Source organism: Uloborus diversus, chromosome 3 (genome assembly GCF_026930045.1).
Source record: "Uloborus diversus isolate 005 chromosome 3, Udiv.v.3.1, whole genome shotgun sequence".
Lineage (NCBI taxonomy): Eukaryota > Metazoa > Arthropoda > Arachnida > Araneae > Uloboridae > Uloborus > Uloborus diversus.
Window position 1 is genome coordinate 154,334,068 of NC_072733.1, and position 27,099 is coordinate 154,361,166.

The following is a 27,099-nucleotide window of genomic DNA, read 5'->3' on the forward strand; positions in this document are numbered from 1 at the left end:
TTTTAGTAACTGCTGAACCCTTCATGGTCCCACTGAAAATTTTTGGACATTTTTATAAATATGCATTAAAAATCAAACTATACTTAAAAAAATTAAAGGATAACATCACAACATTTTTGAATTTTTACATTTTAAAATTTTGAGTGGAACACATTTTGTTTCCAAGATTATTCAAGTTTCAATCTAAAGTGAATGCAATTCTCTTTAAAATGAGCAATTTTAAAACTCTATTGCTTTCATAAGACATGAGCTATAACATTTGAAAGCAAAATTTAGCAAAAATTGCAAAACATTTCCCACATTATTTGCAGTAACTGTAGAGCAACTTATAGTCCCACTCTGAAACATGTTGGATGTATTCATTAAAATAAATTTATGATCATATTTTTTTTCAAAAATTTTAAAGGACATTATTTTAAATTTTAAATTTTGTGAAAAAGTTTTTCTTGAAAATTATTAAACTACAGTAGGCACCGCTTAATGTGATCACGGTTAATGTTATCATTCGCCTAATGTTATCAGAATCGCGAAGTACCGGAACACTTGTAAGTTAACACACGTTTAAAAAGTCGGATATTGTAATCAGCGTCTTTGTTTATTGTGTTATCACTTTTTCATAAACTTTCAATTTTTTTCCCCATTTTCGTTCCTCAATTAACAGAAATACATAGGCAAACCCTGACGAGACTAACTTTCTGTGTAGCATTTTGTGGTTTTCAATAGCAGTTCAAAATTTTTCTAGGAATGAAGCTACAGAAAGTTCGCCCCTCAGTGATCACAGACTCCCCCTAAGAAAAATTTCTTTTGCACCTAAAAAAATTCAGTCGCTGGATATGTTGCAGGCATTGATGTAGGAACGCCATTGTTGTCATTACTTTGTAAGCTGTTAAAGAATTGTGTCAAGATTGAAAACAAAGCGAAGTTAAATTAAAATTTAAACAACAAGCAAAACCATGCTGGAAAACATAGAAAAGCTGAATGTGCTTTGAAACTGGTTTACGAATGCCAGGGAAAACGGTAACATTTTACATCACCTATTACTATGTGATTAAAAATTACATAATTTAGCTTTAACTTTTTATAATTCAGATATTTCCATTCTGTTAATATAATATTTTATAATTTAAAATTGTGATCAGTTGAGTCATTGTGATTTTAATTTGAGGTTGCCAAAATAAGTACACATTAATTGGAAAAAATTCATTATTTTGTGTCTCCTGGATTCTTTTCGGTTATAGTTATCAGTCGGTTATTGTTATCAAATTGTATCTGTCCCAAAGTGATCACATGAAGCGGCGCCTACTGTAAACACAAAACTCCCGATTATCCTCAGGGCGGATTACCCACTGGCTTTTACATTAAAAAAAAAAATTTTTTTTTGACTATGATTAACTGAATGTAGATAAATGCTCACATTTTAACTTAGGGCAAAACCTGTTTCTAGACATCCCTATATTATTTCTTCTCCTTCCCTTCCAATGGCATCAAACCTTTCATGGTCTCTAAAAACTAACTTCTTGAAACCTGATTTTTAGATCTACACTACCTTACTGCTTTTAAGCTACACTATATTTACTGATTTTTATACGACTTATGCACGTAATCTAGTGACTGCACCAATCAAAACATTTCCCTCCTTTCCCCTATGCAGTTTTGGTGTAACCTTGCTTGATATGTTTCAATTAATCAGCTTACACCATTGCATTTGCTCGCATACGAGTAAAATCCATTTGCTATAATGAGCAATCCTTTTTTAGCTTTTACATAGATTTTTCATACAATGTTATCATTTTAATTAGGAAGAAATATAATTGATTTATGTAAAGCTATTGCATGATAGACTAATATTGTCTTCTACTTATTTTGTGGATTATCCACCAATTCCGGTATTTGTGGTTACCGTCTCACCCAATTCCACGGATAATCAAGAGTTTATTGTATACAAAATAAAAGTGCATATAAGTACCTTTAAAATGAGTTATTGTACAACTCTATTGCTCACATAGAACTTGAATTAAACACTTTAAAATGCTGCAGGAAGGTTAAAAAAAAGCTGTTTAACAAATTCCAAAAATTAATTACACATCACTTATGAATGATAGGTTAAAAAAATAAATACAGATATTTAAGACATCAAAGAGTAAGGTTTCTCAAAGTTTCATGAAAATCTGAGAAGTCAAGTTAATATATTTTTTTCATTAATTTGACACAAATCCTAAAAAATTAGGGCCTTTGATTAATTTTTAGGGTTTTCCTCAACAAAATATTGCCTTTAGAGGGGCCCCTACAAACAGTACTTGAAAATAGGGCCTTTATGGGGACTTTTGAGGGCCCGTGGGAACCCTGAACTTCAGAAAATGTTGTTATGCATTCCAGATTTAAAACAAGTATTTTTTTGCACTAGCCAAGTTTGCTACTGATTTTTAAAATTGAAACTATACCTAGGTAAGAAGACATGTAATAGAGGAGAAGGGGGGGGGGGTTGAAACAAAAGTTGTTGACTTAAGAGCAAGTTTCCAAAGAAGTATTCAGGTACAGATGTTAAATGCTCATCATTTGTTTGAATGCACCACCACAAATAAAGGGTGATTCACATGGAATGATCCAGGGAAAAAAAATGAGTGGATACAATTTCAAGAAAAATAAGTAAATTTAAGTAGCCATTATAGAAGTTAAGAACCTTGTTATACCACCTACAATGCTTTTTCGTTACACTATTATGCAAATAAATGATTGGTATTTTCTCCCTTTTTTTATGTATATACAGTGATCCAAAAAAACATGATAGAAAGAAAGCAATCGTTGTGAAAAAGAAAGTATGCAAGAACATGAAACCAATATTTTTCGATAAAGATATAAATGACATTTAACATACAAGATACTTGAAAGGTCTACTGTCTCTGGTTATAGTGTTATAAAGCCAGTTCAAAAACTCGATGTAACTTGCTGGAGTGCGCTGAGACCAACAAACGCATCAGTCTCACTTCTGATGGACGATTTCAAGTCCTCCAGTGTTTTAAGGAGTTTCCTATATTTTCTGTCCTTGATGTATCCCCATAAAAAAGAAGTGGAATAGATTTAGGTCCGGACTATATGGGGATCCTCCCTATCTCATATGTATAAATTTTCTGCATTTAATGCAATCAACTGCTTACTAGATGTCATTTGAAACCACCTGAGCACATCAGCAGTTCTATGGGAATGAGCCAAATCGTGCGTGAACCAGTACCGGCGTGTCATGTTGAGCCGGCCCGTTTCAGGGCCAAAGTGATGATCTTGTACGGACGCAACTCTATAGCTTTTGTGAATGTTTCTAAATGGATGTTTTGGATATTCTTAATTGTTGGAATGTCTTTCAAGAGGAAGGGTTGGATGATCCTCACAGAATGAGAGTACATGCCCCCTGCCATCATTGGTAGATTTTCGTCCCTACATCATGATTCTTGCATTACAAACACTTCCGGTAGATTCAAATTTAGCCATTATCCGGTAAACAATGAAAATCGTAGGGGCGAGAACATTAACCATATGATGGCATCAAAATGACTGACTTTTAAGTGCTATAACCTACCGCATGATTACCACCTCATTAGGTGTCCTTGTTTTTGAAACTGTGAACGACATGTCCATCAAACGGCGGCACTATCTCGATTATTTTCATGAAATTTTCTTACGAAAAAAGCAGTTCTTCCAAGGTCAGGTATTCGATATTACTTAATATTTATCTGCATTATTTCGGTACTCACCAGATATGTCAATATACATGCTATTACGCTATAGGAGAATTGTACTTATATCAATAAATTTGAAATTAGGAACTCAAAATACTTTCAAGTTTTCTGGACCACTCTGTATACAAAAATACCATGCATAAAGCACATACAACATTTCTTATATTAAAAGAATTTAAAAAAGCTACCCAATATTGAATTTTTTGTCATCTCGTGTCCACTGAATCATAACAACTTCTTCTGGTTCATTTGCGTTAATTTGTCCACAGTTAATTGTCAGGTCTCTCATATCTCTGAGGGCCATGTGCAGAACTACCATAGTTTCTTGAGGGATTTGTACAAGCAAACCATCTTCAACTATACTAAATTTAGCAGACAATCCTGATGAACTTTTCAATGCACCACTGAAGACTATAAAGCTTGCACCTGTAACTATTTTGAAAATTATTAGTACTTGTTTCCAATAATGTAAAGGTAATATCGTTATAATTCTAAAAATATCAAAATTGTAAACAGCTCTAAGAACTGCAGACACATGCTTTAGGGTCACAGGGGCCCTTGTTTTCAATGCAAAAATAAAAGAAAAAACAAAGAGCTCATGAATGAAAAGAGGTCAGGCAAAAGCAACAAAATGATTAACTAAACAATCTGGTCAAAACTGAAGGCACAAATGGAAAAAGTCAATAGGAAAAAAAAGATGTTAAGTACACACACACAACTTTCTATCACCCAGGAGGTCAAAAAGAAAAAAACAGATTCTATTAAAATAGAAAAACACAAGGTAAAAATGGATGATGAATTTTATGGGTGGAAAGAAAGCAGATATAGCTTATGCAAGCAACAGTTTCAATGATCGGTTACACAAAATGAGAGAAAAGGAAATGAAAAAAGATTTCAAAATTCTTAGGAAAAAAAAAATTAAGGGGGTATTCTAGCTGAGAAGCTTGATTTTAAGGTGATTTTAAAATAGAAAAAAAAAAAAAAACAGCAGCTATTTTCTCTATCTATTTTTATCAGTCTTTTATTGATACTTTAAAAGTATAAAAAGGTATAATAGTTGAAAAAAAATTCAAATTTGTAGTTGGTGGAGGCTGGAAAAGTGAGGACCTAAAAAAAAGGGGGGGGGGGCTCCTGGTTGACATGATTCCAATCCTCCAGGTGATCTGAAACATAAAGTTAAATTTAATTCTTATTAAACAAGGATGTAGAATTGTCTGGGCGTTGCCAAATTGAAAATCTTTTTTTTCCACTAAATAGCGTCTTTTTGAAAAAAAAAAAGGTTCCTTTTTTGGCTCTTTTTTTAAAATTTGGGTATTCAAAAAAAAAAAAAAATAATAATAATAAAAATAATAAAAATCAAAAATGACAAAAACCCCTAGGTGAAGACAACTTTGATAGTACTAAGGAAGTCTGTACCAAATTTCAAGTAAATCGATGCATAGAACTTGAGATATCTTGTCAACTGTATCAAAAAACTAGTTTTGAGAAAAACGCGTTTAAAGATTGCAGTCTCATTTCAGCAAAGGAGTTTATTTTAACAAAAATCACTATAACTCCAAAAAAAATTTTAATTTCTATAAATCCTCTTAGAAACTTATTCTTAAAAGTCTAAACTTTGAGAATATGAAGGAAAAAATAGGACTTTTTTGAATTCTCCCCCCCCCTAGAGTACAATACCCTCTTAATATTGAGAAGAAACTAAACAACACATTAATAATGATAGCACAACAAGAAAGACAAAAAAGAGGCCAACTAAAAAACTAAAAAAAAAAAATCAAGTATAAAAATTAAAAATAATTAGAACAGAAAACAAATAAATCTATAAATGAATAAATAACAAAGAGTGAAAAAAAAATTCAAAATCAACCAAGTAAATGAGACCAAATAATGAAAATGGTAGCCTTACTGCTGACAAATATAGAACTGCTTTAAGATCATTAACTTAAGTTAGAGTAATTCTTCAGAACATGGAAAGTTTTCCAAAAATCAAGATCTGAAGAATTTGGGTAGTTTTTAGTGACTTTATAAGTCAAAGTGAAAAGAGTGATTCAAATTCAACAATGTTAAGAAATATAAAATATATGATAATTTCCACAAAAATTAAGAGGATGAATAGATTCCTTAAGAAAAGGAAGTAAAATTTTATCAGTAGGAGAGAATACCACATGAAACTGGAAACCCTTAAAAAAATTTGTTACCAGATAACTAACAGAAGGAAAGAATGGCAAATCAGCCAAACTCTTAGTGGTGGAAGTCTTGCTAAAAATATTAGTTTGAGATTTTTAGAAAAGTGTTTCTAAATTGGATCAGTCTAAGTTGGAGGATAGTTTATCTCAATTGTTGGAGAATCAAGTTCAGCATTGTTAGATAGTTAAGAACAGCACTAAAATTTTATGATGATAAACAAAGCATTGAAAGCAGGAAATTTTTGAGTGTGCAAGAAGACGTTACTCTGTGATGATGTAAAGAATCAGCAAAAATGAAGTAAACAGTAGTTTCAAAACTGAACTCAGAATGAAAAATAAAAACATCTAAACAGTGAATGCCATTACTCTGTTATTTTTCCCAAGCAAACATAATGTTAGGATCAATGGAGTTAAAAATTCTAAAGCTACTGTTTGTTATGGTTCAAATTTCTAATTTTCTAATTGGTTATTTAGTTAATCAGTTACTTTATCATAAAGCAGTTTATAATTTCATTGTTTCACTTTAATCAAACATCTTAACATCCGCCAGTCTTTTTTTTAGCATTGAAAATAGGGATCCCGGTAACATTGAAACATATATTTGCAATCCTAGTAACATAGAAAATCAAGCTACAGATAAACCTCATTACACCTCCTTCTGAAAAACCACCCTCGTAGTTTGCAAAGAAAGAAGCCAACAAAACTTATGTATAGAAATACAATACAATTTCCCTCATTAAATCGCCACCCCCACTGTCCCCCAACCACCATTGATTTGATGGAAACTGCTTCCAGTATATGATAATTTTAATCTTTAAGCTGAAAATTTGACACGTTAGGTCAAAAAATATTCAGTTGATGGCGGGAGATAACCCTAGGGAACGACCACAGGCCATACAGGGAAATCAGTCAACACCACACACCTGTCACTCATTCCCTTTACAAATACACTTAGAATTACCCATCAGGTAAAGTGTCCAGATTTCTTATCTTTGTCAGCTACACCTCTACATTTTGACCATTCACTGATCTGTCTCCCACTGCCATAGAGCATTGTTTCCAAATCGTTGCCACAAATTTTTAAGCAGCTTATCTGTTTCCTCACCCATCTCTTCATTTTTACATTTCACTACTCACACTATAAAACATAATTAATTTCTTGTTATTAGTCAATGTTCATTTAAAAAGGAAAATACATGCTATCCAATGTATTCTCCAAAAAAAAAAAACAAAAAACAAACAAGCATTTATGAAGGATTGGTGCCTTTACCCAACGGTGCCCACCACCTTAAGTATTGTGAAGTCCCCTCCCCCAAAAGTAAAAAATACCCCTTAAACCCCCTTAAAAATTTCAATAGTGCAGTCTGTGTCATGATCCCCCATCTTTAGGTGGGCACCCCTGCCTGAAAAGTCGAGGGTGGCAGTTAATGCCACCCTGCACTTTCAACCTGTCACTAAGGTTGGCAGTTTCTTGAGGCTCGACTGTAAATGAGTGTCTTCAGTGTTTTCAAAAAAAAAAAAAAAATGTATCACAAGTATCACAATACAAAGAATGTTTTTCCAAGTCAATTGTTTGCTTTAATTTAATATTTGCTCATTGTTGAAGTGGCTGTTTTGAGCTCTACTACTGCTTAAATTTATTTTGGGTGTTCTTTAGGGAGGGAATGAATGTCTGTGACTAACTTTGAAGCATGAATCGCGTCCTTTATCACTAAGAGAAGACATACTATCTGAGCATAGCATAGTGTTAGAACTAATGTTTTTTAATTCAGTATAGAGTGAATCATGCAAAAAAGTTTAACTTTAAATACTGAATTATTGACTAAGTTTGGTTGAACAATTGTAGACAGCCTGATTATGAGAGATATGAGTAAATATGCTGAAGCAGTTCCAGATCTCAAAAATTAATAATCCTGAAAAACAGATATTAGATTTCAAGATTTATTATGTCTTAAACTCCTGAGCATTGTCCATGGCCCAGTACCATGCTGCTCAAGGTTCACTTGTGGGTTATATCCTGTAGGTTGTGATTCGCTGCATTACACTATTAAAGCAAAAAAAAAAGAAGAATGCACTAAACTAAAAACAAATTACCTCTACGCGTAGTGTTTTCAATATTGATAGCTTGAGTTTGGTAGTCTCCTTCTTCCTTCTGCATGCAAACCAAATGGGAATCAGCTTTTGTACTAAAATTAGATCCCAGTGCAAGGACATGTTCCACATTATTACTGTTGAGTACTTTCATAACCTGCCCATAAAATATATTTAGATAGTTTAATGAAACAAGGTATATAAAATTTCAACCAGCTAGTAATAAAGTAATAGTTTTTTATAATTGTGTTAAAATATTTATAATGACAAAGATTATAATTATTAACATTTTTCAATTTCATTCATACATCATATATCCATACAGTACTGTACTGTAGAACTATACATATTTATTAAACAAGCATTTGGTCAACTTCCAAAAAAAAGAAAAAGAAAACATAATTTTTTTTGCTGAACTCTCATATCAATTTCACTCAGAGAAAATCTGATGACACGTTCCTCTAATGCAAACGCTAGTTAGTTGTATAAAACATCCAAAAAAAGTTTTCAATAGGAAACACTCTTTCTATCACCAGAGTACTTGTCAGCAAGTAATTCATTTTTACTAGTGGCTGCTCAAATCTGTACTAATAATATAAAGCAATAGAGTTGGTTTGTTTGAACGCGCTAATCTCAAGAACTACTGGTTCGAATTGAAAAATTCTTTTTGTGTTGAATAGTCCATTCATTGAGGAAGGCTATAAGCTATATAACATAACGCTATGACCAATAAGAGTGCAGCAACAATACAAAATCTTATGAAAACGGGAAAATTTATATTATGATATAAAATGCTTGGAATGTAGAATATGTGTAGTCACGGTGGCTCAACCTGAAAGCGTGGGCTTCGCGATCCAGTGGGCATAGGTTCGAGTCAGCCATGAAGCAAATCTTGAGGGTACTTGTTGGACTTAGTCTCATAGCTTAATTGAAAACCTGAAGTTCAAAGAACTGAAGTAGGTTGAAAGCAAGCTCAACAGAAAATTTGTGGAATGATCTGTCTGGAGGAAAAGAATTACAGATACATTTTAATAGTTAAAAACACTTTATTATTCAATAGTTAAAAACATTTTATTAAACAGTTAACAGGAAAAAAAACAACAATGGTATATATCACAATACATGATCCCAAAACAATTATAACTAGAACCCCCTCCCCCCCAAAATGTTCATAGGAAAAATTCAAAACAATTTTTGTGAAAGTTCTAAATATTATCAAAATGACTATCTATCTAGTCCCACTTTGAGTTCATGCCAAAAAATGAAAAGGTCTTGGCAAAACAACATCAAAAGAATGTCATACCACAGGATAATTCACTCTTAAAAGATGGCACACACAAAACATGAAGGCACCAATCCGCATATTGGATATCCAGAAGAGTTGACACTATCCCTTCCCTCAGTGACCACCATCCTGCCTTTTTCTCAGTAGGTTTGTCAATTTTAGACAATAGGGTCCGTCCATCCCCCCCCCCCCCATTGAAGAACCCTACTAAACAAACATCCAGCCTGGCCAGACACCCGGACGCCATTTTGTCCTCAGGTGGTATCCTCTGTTTTGAACTAACATCTGATTCAACTAACACGCCTTCAAACAGCACTATACAGCCTATCACCGGCAAAAATCAACTTCAATTATAACATGACCTTGAAAAGCACTGAAGGTGAATTTTAGAACAAGCCCACACTTTTAGCAGGACTAAACAAAACTTTTCTGACATATTTCAAACTACTACCACGTCGTCAGCCTGGAAAATTTCGATCGGAGACATTGCTCCCAGGTGCAACATTTTAGCACCAAAACAACCGGCCAACAGTCGCTGCAGCACCAAAAACAGCAAAGAGCTGAGATGGAAAAAATAAGGGAGTGATTGATTGATTGACTCCCGCTTTTATACGTTTACCTTTCAACTACGCAATACAATTCAATGGGAAAAATTAGTTGTCTGAACAACACAACACAGTTGACATTTTAAACTGTAAAACTTTAAAATAGTTTCTCACATGCACTCAGCAAAAAGTAACTCAACACTTATGTCCATTACGTCATTCCATTGAGATGGTAAACAACACATGAATCTTGTTGGAATTTTAACTTTGAGGAACAATTTGTTTGCCGGTTAGCTAACAGGATAATTTTCTCAAAGTTCAAAAATGAAGGAAGTAAGTTGTCAAATTTTAAGAAACCTTCTACAGCTTTAGGAATTATCTTCAAGAACCAAAAATATACTATTTTTCTAGCAGTACTTTTCAGAGAAAATCCTAAATGATGCTAAGAATGATTTGTAAAATATATATATACCGTAAAATTCCGAAAGTACCCCCTATCGATTATAGCCCACCTTCTTTTTGTAAAAAGTGAAAACATTTTATAATCCCAAATTGACCCCCCCCCCCCTTCACCTGAAAATTTTCTGATCATCTTCATTTGCCACTCCCATCAAAAAAAAAGATAACATTTTCTGCTTTACATAGAAGCCTTTACAGAGGTTTAGTTTCCCCCTCCATTTGCAGTTTTTATTTTCTTTGAAAGAAAAGAAAACAGGATGATTTAAACAAAAAAAAAGGTCTCCACGCAAAAATGTCTAGACTCCTTTTGATGCAAGGGCACCGTTTTTTTTTTTGTTCATATGTATTACAAAAGAAATTTATGCAATTGTACTGCTTTTGATTCATTTTGGAAGAATTTTCATTCTCTGTGACTTGTGAATAAAATTGAATAAGCACTCTTCAACACGACGCCATTTTGTTAACACGTTGCTTTAAAAAAAAAGTGCAAAACTTAAAAATAACCTTTTTTAAAGGAGAAATAAAGTACTTGAATGAATTTAGGATCATCAGAAATGTATATTTTACTGAATCGAGTAAGAGATTTCTGTTTTTATGTTCGCGAATTTTGTAAAGCGCAGTTTTTGAAATTACGATTTTCGTAACGAATTTGCGGTCACAATTGTGATTTTTGCTTTTATTTTGAAACAAGAACATTAAGATTTTGCTTCTTTTACTGTAACCTTATTACATTCAGCACACGAAGAATTTTCTAGCGATAGATTATAGGGATTTTGCCAACTCAAAGTGCAAAATCCTTTCTTTCGGAAAAAAAAATGGCGCCCATGTGCAATTTTTTACGAGAAAATTATCACAGGTTTTAATTAATCTCTCACTCTTCATACATATTATCTCTTATTTACTTATTTATTTTCTGTACTCTAAAATTAATACTACTAAAAACAATTATTTTCGCTCAATTTTGAAATTGAAAAATCATTTTTGCATTGAATACTCCATTCATTGAAGAAGGCTATAGGCTATATAACAACCCTGATGTTATATGGCCTATAGGGGTGCAGCACTATGGGTGCTATGACTAATAGGAGTGCAGTAGCAATAAAAAATGTAATGAAAACGGGGAGATTCATATGTATACTAATATCATAAAGTTGAAGAGTTTGTTTGTTTGAACATACTAATCTCAGGAACTATTTTTTCGAATTGAAAAATTCTTTTTAATCTCCATTTATTGAGGAAGGCTATAAGCTATTTTTTAAAATCAGATTGACCGAAATATTTGTAATTGAGTCATTCCATACCAAATAAGCAAAATTCGCAAAAAAGTGGTGGCCGCATGGTAACAGATTTTTATGAAATTTGGTATACAGGTTCCTTTTATGCCTATATAAAAATATCTAAAATATTTTTGCTTAATTTTTTTGATTTGAATAGGTACATGCGATTGAAAATTGGTCAAATTGAACAGCATTCTCATAAATGCTAAATGTTGCACTTTTGAAGGTTTGTATCTTATTAACTATTTAATGAAAACATACAAGTTATATGTTGTTGCAATCTATGGAGTAGGGTAATTAATCCGATGTCAGTAAAATTTTTGAAGTCATTATAGTTAACTTTTAACCCAGTTTCAAAAACTGAAAATATTTCAATTTTCTCATAATTAAGCATTTTATTTTTTAATCTTAATCTTTAAGGAATGCATTAGCTTTGATGAAATTAATACCCAATAATGTACTAAGTACCATAAAAGAAATACATTACTTTTGAAGTTGTATTTTAACTCCTTTGTCTTCAAAATCAGTTTTAAACTTAGTGATATTTTGTAAAATGATGATTTTCCCCTTCAAATAGACACAAAAATTCAAATGAGGGAAAATTCAGACAACTTTAAAATTTTACAAGAATATAGAGCTGTGTTTCTACTATTTACTTAAAGAAACTCGAAATTGGTTTTCGATTTCCAAACGTAAAATAAAATTCAGAAAAATAACATTTTCTTTGTGTTTTATGGGTCAATCCATACAGGTTTGATGGATGGGTGCGCTCGACCATTATTAATTTTTTTGAAATTCATATCCCTAAAAGCTGGATATGAAAAATGTTTAAAACCACTTTTATTTTTTCTCTCAACCGGACCTTTGATTTTTTTAGAGGTCATCAAAAGTGATTTTCGTAGTCAAAAATGGGACTTTTAGATCTTTGCATTTTGGCCAAAATCTATTTGAATTACATTTATGACAGGTAATTTAACGTTTTGATGTTAAAGTGCATAAATTGATAGTCTTACATGCTGAGTTATGTAGCTGCAAGTTAATAATTAAAATAACGGCAACAGGGTAAATTTCAGGGTCAAATGTAAAAATTTACTCGTTTCAAAGGGGGATAACTCGCGGGGGACGGAAACAAAATGAAATATGGCAAAAACTAATCACTAGAACCATGCTAAAAAGAATATGTAACTGTTGCTGTGTGTTTGTGCACCCTTTATAGATTACAGCCCCTCAAAAATCGGAAAAATGACAAAAATGACATTTTTAGACCCCTGTAAACCAAAAGGGGATGGAATTAAAAATACAATTTCTTGGCCAATTGAATATTCCAATCAAGTACTATACATGTTATACATATTGTTTTTTGTGTTTGGTTTGTAAAAAAGATACAGGTCTTTGAAATTCAGCAATTTTGCTAGTCAATTCACACATTAAAACAGAAATAAAAAGTGTGAAAACTTCATTGCACCTTCTTAAAATTACGTATACTGTGCCCTATATAATACATTATACTGAAAAAACATATTGTAATTTTCAAAATAATTATTTTAATCTTATAACTTAGAAATATTTGGACATGAATGAGTAGTTAATACTATATGGAACCTTACTTATGTGAAATTACGAGAATTCAAAAAACTGGATAAATGACTCAATGATGCAAAAGCAAGTATATCTAACATTTATTTTGATTTTTAAAAAATGTACATTTTAGCAAGTACTTCATAAACATGCTTTTGAGAAAATGAAATACGACAGAAATGGTTAGTTTTGCTAAACTTACAATAAAAAGAACTAACTAATGAAATTTTGCCTTAGTTCAAGTTCAACTAGTAATAAAAACACGCTGCTACCAATGATTAAAATTTAGTAGCATCTAAAAGACACCTCAATATGTTATATAAAAAAACTTGAGTAAATTTAGAGCATTCCCTCATCTTCAAAAAAAAATTTGAAATAGAGAAAAAAAATGAAATTTTCGGAAATTTTCAATTTTTTAAAGTACGATTTTGTCATCAAGAAATTCATAAACAATTACTAAATTAGAGTAGATAGTTTTTCAATCTGAATCATTTTTACTGTTATTTTTTCATTAAAAGAGCTAAAAGAGTGATTTGAAATCTGAAGTAAATTGGCAAATTTCAATATTTGTTAATATCTCAGATTCAAAGAAAGAACCGAATAAATTTTATTTTGCTCTTTCCCAATAGAGATTTGTTTATAGAATGCGGAAATATTTATTTTTTAAGTGTACGTTTATAATTTATGGAGTTATTAAGTCACAAACTGGCAGCAATGAACTCTGAAAATTTAGGCTTAGCGTAAGCATCAACTTTAAATTTTAATAACAAAGCAACAAACACTTTTTAAACTTCCATACTTTGCATTCCCTCATAGATATGCATGGTTTACCTAAATAAAAATTTTCATTAAAATCTGTGACATGTCAGCCACAGCTGATTTGCTCATTTCGCATGGAATGACCCCAATTGCAAATTGCTTGGATGTAACTGTTTAATTAAATGCTTAGTTATATGAATTCTTAATAGATGGTGAGGTAAGTTTAGTTCTATGAATTCCTAATAGATGGCGGGGTAAGTTTAGTTCTATGAATTCCTAATAGATGGCGCTGTAAGTTAACTCTTCGAGAGGGCGCTGGCCTACAGTGTCAATAGCTGCGAGGAACCATGCCCACCTACACTGTTCTGAACAGCGAACAGATTTTTTAATGCGTTTTTTTTTATGTTTAGGTACATAATTTGATTTTGTAGGATTTTTCTATTGGATTTTGTTTTCCTTATTTCTTCAACGTTTGTTTTTGTTCTTATAGTTGAAGATAGTTATTTATCTCAGAGTTCATACTTATTTTTAAAAGTGAAAATTAAGGACTTTTTAAGGACTCTCAAAAATGTTTAAGGACTCACCAGAAATAATTAGATAACTTTAGGTACACCATTTCAAAGTTTTCCAGGGGGCAAAGTACTTGATACATATTATACATACACAAATGCATAACATTGTTCCGAAAATGCAGAGAGGCGCAATTGACTGCAATGCCCCCTTATCAACGAATTATATTTTAAAATTCCATGCATTACAGGGATGAGAGTGGTCAGAGATCAAAATGGAGGAAATCTAAAAAAAAAAAAAATCATGCAGAAAAGGGCCGAGATCAAAATAGCCATGTAGAGTCCATAACATTGGAAAAGTGTACAAAAAATGGCTAATTTATCAGTTTCAAAGATAATACGATATATTTTCCCAATTAGTTATGTTTGAAATAATTGGGTAGTAATTAATACAATAAATAGGAGACATATTGTTCTAAAAGCATAGTGTTTATTTCTCAAATTTCAGTTTAACTGCAGAAAATTATTTGTACATCAAACATTTTTTCAGCTTTTTTAGAATACATTATTAGAGTGAAAGGCAAATTGAAGAAAAAAACTAAAATATCTTTTCCTCAAGATATTTAAACTATGGTTTTGTTATTATCGCTTTTTATTTGTTATTGTTACTAACACTCCATTTTGTACAAATTTGCTGCATTGCACCATATCTTGCAAAATTGTTTTTCAGGATATATATAAATTTTGAAAGAGAGGCAGCCCCCCCCCCCCAAGTCTTTGAATAACGGGTTGAGAGAGTCAGAGCTTAATCTTAGCTGCATCATTCAATAATATCAATTTTCATATTTTTTAGAGAAAAATCGCTTTTTTTAATTAAAAACATTTGAATTTTAAGGTACTGAAAATGAGAGCGTAAGTTTTAATATTAGGTTTGTTTGTAAAGTAAAAATTTACAACAGAGTGAAAAATCTAAGTTTTCTTTGTATGGTAGAACATGTTTTTCACAGCGAGAATTTAAAACATAAATAATCAGTTATCTTTTTTCCTTGCATTGGAACTTGAAATTTGATTTAAAACTTCATAATACTATTTCAGGATCAAAAGATTTAATCTTGAAATTCCAAAAAAAAAAAAAGGTTACAGGCTGCAAAGCTTAAACCATTAGAGATTCAACATAAATATTTTGAACGCTTTCTTAAATATATAAAAAAAGTAACCATGTCAAGATTCAATACAATCTGAGACTGTGGGAGTTAAATTACAATTTTTTGACTTACTTTTGCAGTTCTTCTAAAATAAATTTAAGAAATAAAAATATTATCGAAATAATGAATAAAATACGCAGGTATAAAGAAGCATATGGTGAAAAAAGCTTCCAACATTAAAAATGATTGAAATATTTGAAGGATGCAAAAAGATTGAAATCTCAAACAAGGCATGCAATTTTCCGCGAAACACGTGTTTGACATAGTTGGCATGTTTCCAAAACATACGTTTTCGGCAGATATCAAGGAGGATGAAGATTTGCGGGTGGAAAATAGTAAAATAAGAAACCAGAGACTGAACTTGATACAGTTTTTAAAAAAATTAAGAAAATTTTCAGAAAATTGAGGACTTTTTAGGAGTTTAAGGACCTTAATTTTGCTTGATGAAATTAAGGGTTTTTTAATGAAGTACAAACCCTGTATCTATGTAAATAATTTGATTTATCTTATTATTCAATTGTAATTGTTCTTTGTAACGTTTTTAGCATTGTTTATTTGGCAAAACAGTTTAAATTGCAGGGGGGGGGGACCTTCGCTTATCTATGTAAAATAATTTGATTTGTCATATTATTCAATTGCGATTGTTTTTTATAACATTTTTATTATAACATTGTTTATTTGGCGAAACCCTTTAAATTGCAGGGAAAAAAACCCTTCACTTGTTAAATGGCAGGGTTACGGTAGTGTGGTTGCTTGGCGCGTTAAGAAAACTATGTAGTTGAAGGATTATTTTGAGTTTTAAAGCTACTGTTAATGTTTTTATGTGTTTGGGGAATAGTTTTAAATTCCAAAAACTTTAATAGGTCTTTTGTAAAGGTGAGTACGCATTCTAGTTGAGGAAAAATGATCATTTCACATCAGAAGGCCCTGAACGGGGGTGGGGGGGTGTTCAATGAACTTCTTTTAACTTCTTAGCACGGGCATTGCCGTGCAGGTACTGCTAGTGATTTAGTAACTTTATGCTATAGTGTGTTAATATTTCCACATAAAATTTATATATTCCAACTTTTGTTTTCAATGTCAATAAAAGAGTTTCATTAGTTCACTTCATAATGAAAAATAATACATAGTTAAAAGGAACAAAATATGATTCTTGCAAAGGATGCAAATAAGTTACAAAAAGAAAAATTATATGTATGTGTTCTTTTACTTGCATGCAAAAAGTAGTCTTGCAAAATTTCAAAGCATTGCAGCAATATACAGCCAAAATTGTTTCTCCAAATTACATATTATTTTCCGAACAGTAGAGAATACAAAAAGCACATGGCTCAAAAAATACTACCCTAAAACCAAAAACACTAGTTTCCTCTGAAGGAGAGCAAGGTTCATGTAATCAATAGCTTATTGATTTCAAAATTATCACTGTATGTGATCATAACATCATTTAATGCAACCAGTTCTGCAGTCAGGGATTAGGTATCTTGAAGTGAAGAAAAACTGCTTTGTCTACTCAATATTTTCAAAAAAAAAAAAAAAAAGTACCTAAAAATGACAGAAAATCCTTCAGATATGTCTCAAGAATTTGTATCCTGAATGAAAATTAATCAAAATATTTATGTGGCTTCCACATCAACATAATCAGAAGTTTTCCATTTTGTTATAGGAAAACAGATGAATGATAATGCTGATGAGTCAGGTGAGAAATGCCTTGATGTTGAGCCACCCCTACAAATGCTGAAATGAAGAGTTGACAAAAATGAAAGTGTTGAAATTAGCAGCTCCAATGACTTAAAAAAAAAAAACATTGATTACTAGTAATTTATAGATGCGCTTCTGAAAAATAGTAGACGATCAGCAATTGATGTTTTTTAAATATTATGTTTTACTTCTATATTTTACAGGAAATGTAGGGCAAGTTTTGTTTCTAGTTTCATTTTGCAACAAAATATGTGAGGCTAAAATTGGTAAATTTATTAAATTTTATGATTTGTTCCTTGTTATGAAATTGTTCAGTTCGACAGAAATCACATTTAGCAGAGACTACTGTATAAAAGCTACATTTTGCCTGGTTAAAACACTTTCATTTAGGTAACTTTGAGTCATGTACGTTACCTTTATATCATTTCATATTTTATAGTATAGTTGGCTGCAAAGAAACAATTTTTTGAAAGACTCAAAACTGCACTGTGCTGGCAAAGTTATAATATCAATTTTCAAGTTAAAAAAAAAAAAAAGGTTGGCAATGCTGTACACAGCACACTGTATTATCCAATAATTTTGAAGGTACTGTAATGAAGTTGTTCTTGAAGTTGTCAAAATCCCTCTCAAACTAGAGAAAGAAAAAGAAATAAACATTGACAAAATCAAATAGTCTCTCCAGAAGTGATAGCATCCTTAGGAAGAATAACACGGGGGAGTGCTTGGCAAAAGGGGTGAAAAAGGTTTTTTTTTAAAGAGAAAAACTAGAGAAAGAAAAGTAAATAAACTTATACAAAATCAAAAATATTCCCCCCATAAGTGCTAGTATCATTGGGAGTAATAACAAGAGAATAAGTGCTTGCCAAAACGTGTTGAAATCAAGGTCAAGATAACAGAACTCCTGCTTCTCTCATAACCCTGTACATTGGACTCTTGGTTTCCCCTGCTACTCCCAACTGTTCAGGAAATGAAAGAAAAGTGTATAACTTTTTAAAAAAGAAAGAAAAAGTAAATAATATTATGAAAACCAAAGGTAAAAAAAACAGCATAAATCAACAACATCCTATCCTGGAAGAAGCATGAAGAAAAATCCTGCTATGCACACAAAATTTTTCCAAATCTACCAATTCATCACTAAATTTGATAACATCTACTGTACAGGGTGTCCGAGAAAGATCCGTACAACTTCAAAAATTTATTGAAAAAGAAATAATAGGGTTACAGCGAAACTAGTTAGTACATTAGATAAAATAACTCAAAAGTTTTTTTCTGCAGAATGTTTCTGACTATATATGGCACTACAAGTCACGCAAACGAATATTAAAGCATTTGAGTTATTTCACTGGGGGATCGCGTGAAGAAAGCTCAATGTGTTGGGTAGTTTATCGAAACAAAATCTGATACGCAAACACAACGTAACAAAACATCCAAACAGCTGTAGCTACTGTTGATGTTAGCATGCTGAAACGGTAGTGGATGGAATTGGATTATCGTCTTGATATTGTTCGTTCTACCAAAGGGTCTCATGTAGAAATTTCCTAAGGTAATGACTTAAGTTATAGGAAAAAAACTTTTTGAGTTATTCTATCTAATGTTCTAATCAGGGCTGCGGAGTCGGAAGGAAAATGGCCGACTCCGACCCCGACTCCTGGATTTTGAAACGCCCGACTCCGACTCCAACTCCGACTCCGGATTTTTTTTAAATTGTATTTTTTCAACTCCCTCTCTCCCTTCAGGGGAAGGGGGAAAACCTCTAAACAAAGATTGAAGTATTAATTCCTTTTTATGAAAAATTCGCATTTTGTTTTTTATTGTAAACCCAAGACGCATACAACGTCAGAAATTCAATTTAAAAATCAAATTTTCCAATAGTTACGAGTTAAAAAGTGAGATGACTTAAAAATCCCTTTTAAAAAATTTGAAAAGGATTATCTGTAATTTGCTCCCCTTTAATGTTTAACAAATAGACATTGATCAAATCGTGTGCTTTTAATTTTTGAAGGGAAAACAAAAACCTTTTTTTCTAAATCCAAGTTCTTGAGAGGGGGTGGTTTGCCTAGGGTGACACCCATCTGGTAGATGGTAACCAAAGTTAATTTCAGAGTTTATAAAAAAATATAAATACTTTAATTCTGAAAATTTTCGCGAATATATTTTAAATTATATTTCATCAATAAAATTGCAACGAAAATAGGGCGCATATACATCAGGAGCTAATTTTACACAAAATGCAGCGGTATACAAATTTGTACGAATAGCTTTTACTATACCTATGTTTCTCATTCGCAAAATTTTTAATTTAAATTTTATTTGCTGCTTTAGAGTTAACCTTAATATGAAGATTTTAAGATTAACTGCAATTATTGAGTGTTGTAATCAAGAAATTATTTACACTTTTTTTGTTCCATACTTTTTAGTGAGAACCAAGCTTAGAAATAGTCTTAATAAAGAAAAAACCATTAGATTTTTTCGTCGGATCTTTTGGATTCGTGCTTTCGCGCCAGAACTTTTTTGAATTTGCCGTTCACCCTTCAACGTTTCAACATTAGCTACGGGCCTCAACTTACTAATTTGTTAAGTTTCTTTTACTATTTTACAACTGAGATCGAACTAAACATTATATTTCTATTTTTATTTGTAAGTGATTACTTGAAAATGTTAGGCAACAAAACCGTTTGCTGACAGTTGCTATTAGTTAAGTTAAAAAGCAAGCAAACTAGGGGACGGCTACAAAAGGTTCTGTAAGCACTCAAGCTAGCTGATTGCCATAATGGCAGTTATTTTCTCATTAGTATCTTTTCATACATGTAATCGAACCAATTGGAAGTCAGTTTTTAAAAAATGCAAGGAGAGTCAGCGAAAGGGAAAGAAAAAAAGAAGCCGAGAGTCGGAATCGGAATGTTTTCTAACAACTCCGACTCTGACTCCTTAACCTAAAAAATCAGTCCGACTCCGACTCTTCGACTCCACAGCCCTGGTTCTAATTAGTTTCGCTGTAACCCTATTCTTTCTTTTTCAATATATTTTTGAAGTTGTACGGATCTTTCTCGGACATCCTGTATTTTAAAGAAGTTCCCCCACAAAAATAAATACATCAGCTGTTTTTGGTATACTTAGGAACATCCCTTGTCCAATTTTTCCAAGGTTAGTCTGACCCTGACAGGTTTGTACAATCAGCATTCTACAGTGAGTATATATGTACATCAAGTAGAACAATTTTAGGTTTACTCTGAAAACCCCTAGGCACGTTGAGATGCCTAGTCATACAGAGTATTTACATACTTCCCCTTAATACACAGTACATTTAACTGTAACTCATCAACCTATACTAAAAATCACGAGTTCAAAAATCAATATTTCCAGTACAATAAGGAAGAAATTCAACACAAGCAAAGACTAAATGAAAATCTTATTGGTGTTAAAAGTTAAAACAGAAGCATGATTTACCTTTTCATACCGGTTTCGTGGAATGTTAACACAAGTTTTTTTTTCTTCCATATGCACAACAAGTCCAGGAATAACAGGAACAGTAAACTGATAATTTCGAAGATCCTAGAGGTAGTACAAGCAATTAACAGCATTGTTACAGCATTAATTTGAATGCAGCAAAAGCTCAAGCAAAAAATACACACACACACACACACACACACAAAAAGGAAGAAAGAAAGAAATCTGGTTATTGTAATTTTTTTGCATGCTATTGTTTTTATTCACACATTTGAAAAATAAATAGCAAATTAAGCGATTCCAGTTAAATGGAAAATGATTGGTGTAAGATTTTTTTTTAAAAATTATTCAGATTTCAAAACTTACAGCATTTAAACAGTTTCTCAACTGATACATATTGATAAGAAACAGCTACATACACAGAATCATATCATATACTAACAAAATAAAGTCAAATATTTAAACATGCCAAACTAGCACAGTAGGATAAATATTTGTATAAAAGCTATGAGCTTTCAACTAGTTTGATTTGTGAATAATTAACCTATGAAATGAGTGCAGTAATGCAAATGTAACAGCTTGGCTAATCTAGATCAAAACTTGGATGTCAAAGTCTGATGACACACAATGAAGTGTCAGAACAACAATAGCAAGGTTTACTATTTAATTACATTAGAAATGTCTCGGATATAAGTAGATCAAAATGAAAGTTTTGGTTTAGATGAACAAAACTTCTGACCTCTTCCTGAAAAAAATCCTGATTGAGGGCTTCAATTTTCTTTTTCAGCAATTTTGTGTCACTTTATCACTCATGTATTCCTTAATCCTCTGAGTAACACTTCCAACCCTTTTCTTTCAGTCATCAAGTAGTGACAGCTATATTCTACCTTTTCCCGATGGCACTGAAAAGTTTAAGCAAAAAGGAAACTGCTGTCAACACAGGCACCCTGTCCTTTATATCACCCTGCCTCTTCTTAATCTTGAACACACCCTAAATTCATACTCGTTAGCTCCTTAGACCATTGAGACCACTCTCTAGGGGGTGGAAAATATTCTCTGCTGCATTGAGCTATTGTGAGTAGGGCTAAAGCCCTCTCTGAAAGAGTTAAAGCTCATTACACCTGTTTAGATTAAGTCAGCCTGTTTGGGGATAAAACTGTTTATCTTTTCATTTGGGTATTTCCACCTGTCCCCCATTATCACCTTTCTTCGAATTGGTTCTTCAGTTATCCCTAAAAAATTTTACAAAATAAAAATTACTGTCCCACTATTTCCAATCCTTCTTTTTAGTATCTCTTAGAGTACTGATAAAGAGCGTTATTTCAAGCTGTAAATAAGTTTAGCTTTTTCTGGTTCATGCAAGAAAAATTCCGTAGTATCTATTCTGCCTGGCAGTCTGACGTTTCTTATAAATTGAATGTTGCTTTATTTGGTAGCCCATTAAAAGCTAAAGATGACAAGCATAAAAAGAAAAGCACTATCAATTCGTGAAAAGATAGACATTGTAAATGAGTTGCAAAGCAATTCTGTTTTAAATGTTAAAAAAATTTACAAATGCATTTTTTATTTTCCCCCATTTTACTTATATACGGTTGTTACGAATGACGGTTAATATGAACAAATTCGTGAGTTTTTGGCATTTCGACAACCAAGTTCAACTGTATTTATATTATAAAGATATATTGTCAAAACAGATATTTTAAGAATGGGCATGGCTCAAACATGTCTCCTAGAAAATGTTGGGAAATACAAGCATTGCTACTCCCCTCCACATATATCCAAAGAGTTATTGCAAGCATAACAGGTGTTTTATCAAAATTACAACTGACAAAACATGTCACTGGGAGTAGATTGTTTAGGAAAATGTGGCAGAAAACACATTACCAATGCTTGTAGCCGTCACAGAATCAGTGATCACCTCAAAATTTGCAAAGCGAGTGTAGCTCGTTTCACTAAGAAGATGAGTGATTACTGAAATTTCCACCAGGACTGTCTGGAGGAGATTGGTAGAAAAGCAACAAATAGGTCGGCAGCAGTCAAAAAAAAAAATAATAATAATAATAATAATAATAAATAAAAAAATAACAACACCACCACACTGAGGCTAAAAAAAAAAAAAAAAAAAAAAATTCTACAGTGGGCAAAATAATCCAAAAAAAATGACTGTTGAGGACTAGAATCGTATTAAGTACTATTTGTAAGCAGTGATATTAACAAATAAATGGTATTATTTTAAATAGTTTAATGTTTTATAAGTCAAATATTGAAATTTAATCACAAACTGTAGCAAAATAGCTTTATTAATGAGAGTTACTTAAGTATTAATTATAGCAGATCTCCTTCTTCCGAGGATGAGCAAAGACATTAAACTACTGCTTGTCCCTAGTTCCTACTTCCTTTAAGTTTTTAAATCTAGTTTTTAATTTCTAAAAAAAAAGAAAATTGTGAAATGCAAAATGAAGCTAACTTTGACACATTTTTATGTGCTTTGAAAGAAGGATATTAATGGTTACAAGCAGGGCTGCGGAGTCGGAAGGAAAATGGCTGACTCCGACCCCGACTCCGGGATTTTGAAACGCCCGACTCCGACTCCAACTCCGACTACGGATTTTTTTTAAATTGTATTTTTTCAACTCCCTCTCTCCCTTCAGGGGAAGGGGGAAAAACCTCTAAACAGAGATTGAAGTATTAATTCCTTTTTATGAAAATTTCGCATTTTGTTTTTTATTGTAAACCCAAGACGCATACAACGTCAGAAATTCAATTTAAAAATCAAATTTTCCAATAGTTACGAGTTAAAAAGTGAGATGACTTAAAAATCCCTTTTAAAAAATTTGAAAAGGATTATCTGTAGTTTGCTCCCCTTTAATGTTTAACAAATAGACATTGATCAAATCGTGTGCTTTTAATTTTTGAAGGGAAAACAAAAACCTTTTTTTCTAAATCCAAGTTCTTGAGAGGGGGTGGTTTGCCTAGGGTGACACCCATCTGGTAGATGGTAACCAAAGTTAATTTCAGAGTTTATAAAAAAATATAAATACTTTAATTCTGAAAATTTTCGCGAATATATTTTAAATTATATTTCATCAGTAAAATTGCAACGAAAATAGGGCGCATATACATCAGGAGCTAATTTTACACAAAATGCGGCGGTATACAAATTTGTACGAATAGCTTTTACTATACCTATGTTTCTCATTCGCAAAATTTTTAATTTAAATTTTATTTGCTGCTTTAGAGGTAACCTTAATATGAAGATTTTAAGATTAACTGCAATTATTGAGTGTTGTAATCAAGAAATCATTTACACTTATTTTGTTCCATACTTTTTAGTGAGAACCAAGCTTAGAAATAGTCTTAATAAAGAAAAAAACATTAGATTTTTTCGTCGGATCTTTTGGATTCGTGCTTTCGCGCCAGAACTTTTTTGAATTTGCCGTTCACCCTTCAACGTTTCAACATTAGCTACGGGTCTCAACTTACTAATTTGTTACGTTTCTTTTACTATTTTACAACTGAGATCGAACAAAACACCATATTTCTATTTTTATTTGTAAGTGATTACTGGAAAATGTTAGGCAACAAAACCGTTTGCTGACAGTTGCTATTAGTTAAGTTAAAAAGCAAGCAAACTAGGGGACGGCTACAGAAAGTTCTGTAAGCACTCAAGCTAGCTGATTGCCATAATGGCAGTTATTTTCTCATTAGTATCTTTTCATACATGTAATCGAACCAATTGGAAGTCAGTTTTTAAAAAATGCAAGGAGAGTCAGCGAAAGGGAAAGAAAAAAAGAAGCCCGGAGTCGGAGTCGGAATGTTTTCTAACAACTCCGACTCCGACTCCTTTACCTAAAAAATCAGTCCGACTCCGACTCCACAGCCCTGGTTACAAGTCTTAAGACATCTTTAGGCTTCTATACTGACAACATAGAAAAGACCTCAGAAAAGGGAGAAATTGGGTAAATTTTCCCAGAAATTCTTAAAAATTGGTTGATCTATATAAGCTTAAGGAGTAAGGAATCCAGAGAAAGGGTTTATCTTTTTGTTCTCTTCCAAGCGATACTTTCAAAATAGATGTCAAAACTGCAATTTCACAATTTTCGGTAACACTAGAGAAGCGAGAAAGAAAGAGGTTCCCCTTGATTTTGTTTTCCTCCTTTCTTCTTTTTCAAAATTGAAGACCATTTTAGTCTATCTATGTTTACAGTAGAATGTCGGGTCTGTTCCCAGAAATTCTGAAATGTGAAGTTTAGAAATACTATTTTAGACTACCCTTGGTTAAAGTAATGGAACAGGGAAGCATGGGGGCTCAATGAAAACGTTTCAACGTTGAACTATTAAAAAAAGCAAAACTGTCTTTGGTCACATTAGATAGAGAAGGAGGATCAGTGGTCTCATTCAGATGCATTTCAAAACTGAAGTCTACTTGACCCAATTTTAAACTACATTTAATTACTATAGGGAATCCGGCGATTCTCTTCCAGAAATTTTCAACATTGAAATTTTAAAAACATAATATTATAATATTTGGAAATACATAATATATATTTGGAAACCTTAAAAGGAAAGGAGACAGGTTTCTCTAGCTTTTGTGTGAAGATTTTTTTAGGAGGGCACCGTGCTCTTCCGCTTTTAGGCTAACCTTTGACCCTTTACTTAATCAACCCTCCTTGCTTCTTAAAATTTTGATCAAAACTTCACAAAATCAAAATTTTTTCTAAAGGTAAAGATTCACACAAGCCTGTCGATGAAACGTCACTCCCAAGTTTCAAACACTTATCCACAAGAATCTGATCAGAATATATAACTGAATGTTATTAGCATTTTTTTAAAAATTAAACATCAAAAAAGCTTCTCAATATTTTAAAACTAAATGCCATCAAAAACACTTGAACTTTGTGTGCACCTAGTATACCAAAAAGTAAAAAAATGCACCTTTTTTATATGACAAAACTTCTATCAAAAAGTGCCCTTTTATCTGAAAACGCAATGCTCCTTTTTTTGTTTGGGAGAAACACTAGTTCCCTCTCGGCATTTTTTTCTGAAACTAAAATTAGTTTTAGGCTATAATGCAGATAAAAGGGTTACGGAGTTCTCCCACAGAAATTTCTATTAAGTAAAATTCTAAGCTATCTTTAGTGACTTTATGGGAATGGTGAAGATTCAAAGACTTTGTCTGGAAATTTTTTGATATTTACGTCTGAAAAACACAATTGAGAGCCTTGATGCAAGAACCAGGTAAGTCCAGACTCACTGGTTCTTGCATCAAAGCCCTTAATTGTAGACTATCGTTGGTGACTTTAGGAAAAAGCTTTTTTCTGTATAGTGAAACACTACAAGTGTGTGTACATTGAACTCAGTCTTAAAATGAATATGTGTACTCTCCCTAGGAAATTTTTCAAAACTGAAGGTCTAAAAACGTCACTGAAGGTCTTTACATCACCAAACATAGCACAGAATGTTTGGTGACGTAAGGGAGAGGGTTCTGGGGCTTTCCTAGGAAATTTTTCGACATCGAAGCTTCAAAAAAGTATAGGGGTAGTGATGACAGATTCAGGAGCTCTCGCTTCTAAGCTGAATTTTTGTTCTGTTTCAGATTCAGTTTATCGTAGTTCAGACTTGCCTTCCGGTATGCGATTTTGAGATGAAAATATTCGTAGCCATAATTTATACTAGACAAATGAAATCTCTTGCCAACTTACAACACTTAGTGGAATCTGTCACAACCAGCTGAGTGAATGTTACTAATAAATTTTTCCAATTGGGCCAGCAATCCAAGATATTGTTCTCTCATATTTGTTGCTTTAATTCTAAATGGGAAGTCAACAATTTTCGAGGTTGCAAAGAGCAAATTTTCGTTTCCTCTCAAAAGTTTTTCCCTTATCTCAAGTGCTTATATTGTTGTCTTCTTGGCTATTAGCCTTTTTGACAGTCTTAAATTTATTTCACCATGGAATGGATGCATAAAGATAGCTGGTCTATGACTGAAATATCATGTATATCATTGTTGCCCAACCTACAACCTGCGGACCACATGGGGTCCGCGAAGCAGATCTATATAGCTCTTTGTTGTGTTCAATGTTATGGAATGCAAAGTATATTCTAAAACGTTTCAAACCTACTGATAATCTTCACTGGGTGTTATGAATGATAGTCGCAAAATTAGGAGCCAAGTATTCATGTATTGCTTTCTAAAAAACAGATCCAAAGTTCGTACCAATAAAATAGGCATGCAGTAATAACGTAAGCAAATTTTAGTTATTATCTTTAATTTTCATTGTTTTCCCATTCTATTTAGAAAAGTAAATAAATTTTATGTTTGTTCTGGC

The 27,099-nt window shown here is 32.3% G+C and overlaps 1 protein-coding gene across 1 annotated transcript in view; it reads right to left on the reverse strand.

Annotated features, from left to right (window-relative positions):
• The window catches only part of LOC129219001 (zinc finger FYVE domain-containing protein 9-like), a 99,550-nt gene that overhangs the window by 13,221 nt on the left and 59,230 nt on the right, over positions 1-27,099 (reverse strand). Inside the window, exons 13-15 of the mRNA XM_054853320.1 lie at positions 20,771-20,875; positions 8,012-8,165; positions 3,920-4,163 (exon numbers count right to left, since the gene is read on the reverse strand). Coding sequence (XP_054709295.1) covers positions 3,920-4,163; positions 8,012-8,165; positions 20,771-20,875 — 503 coding nt within the window. The remainder of the gene's footprint in view (positions 1-3,919; positions 4,164-8,011; positions 8,166-20,770; positions 20,876-27,099) is intronic.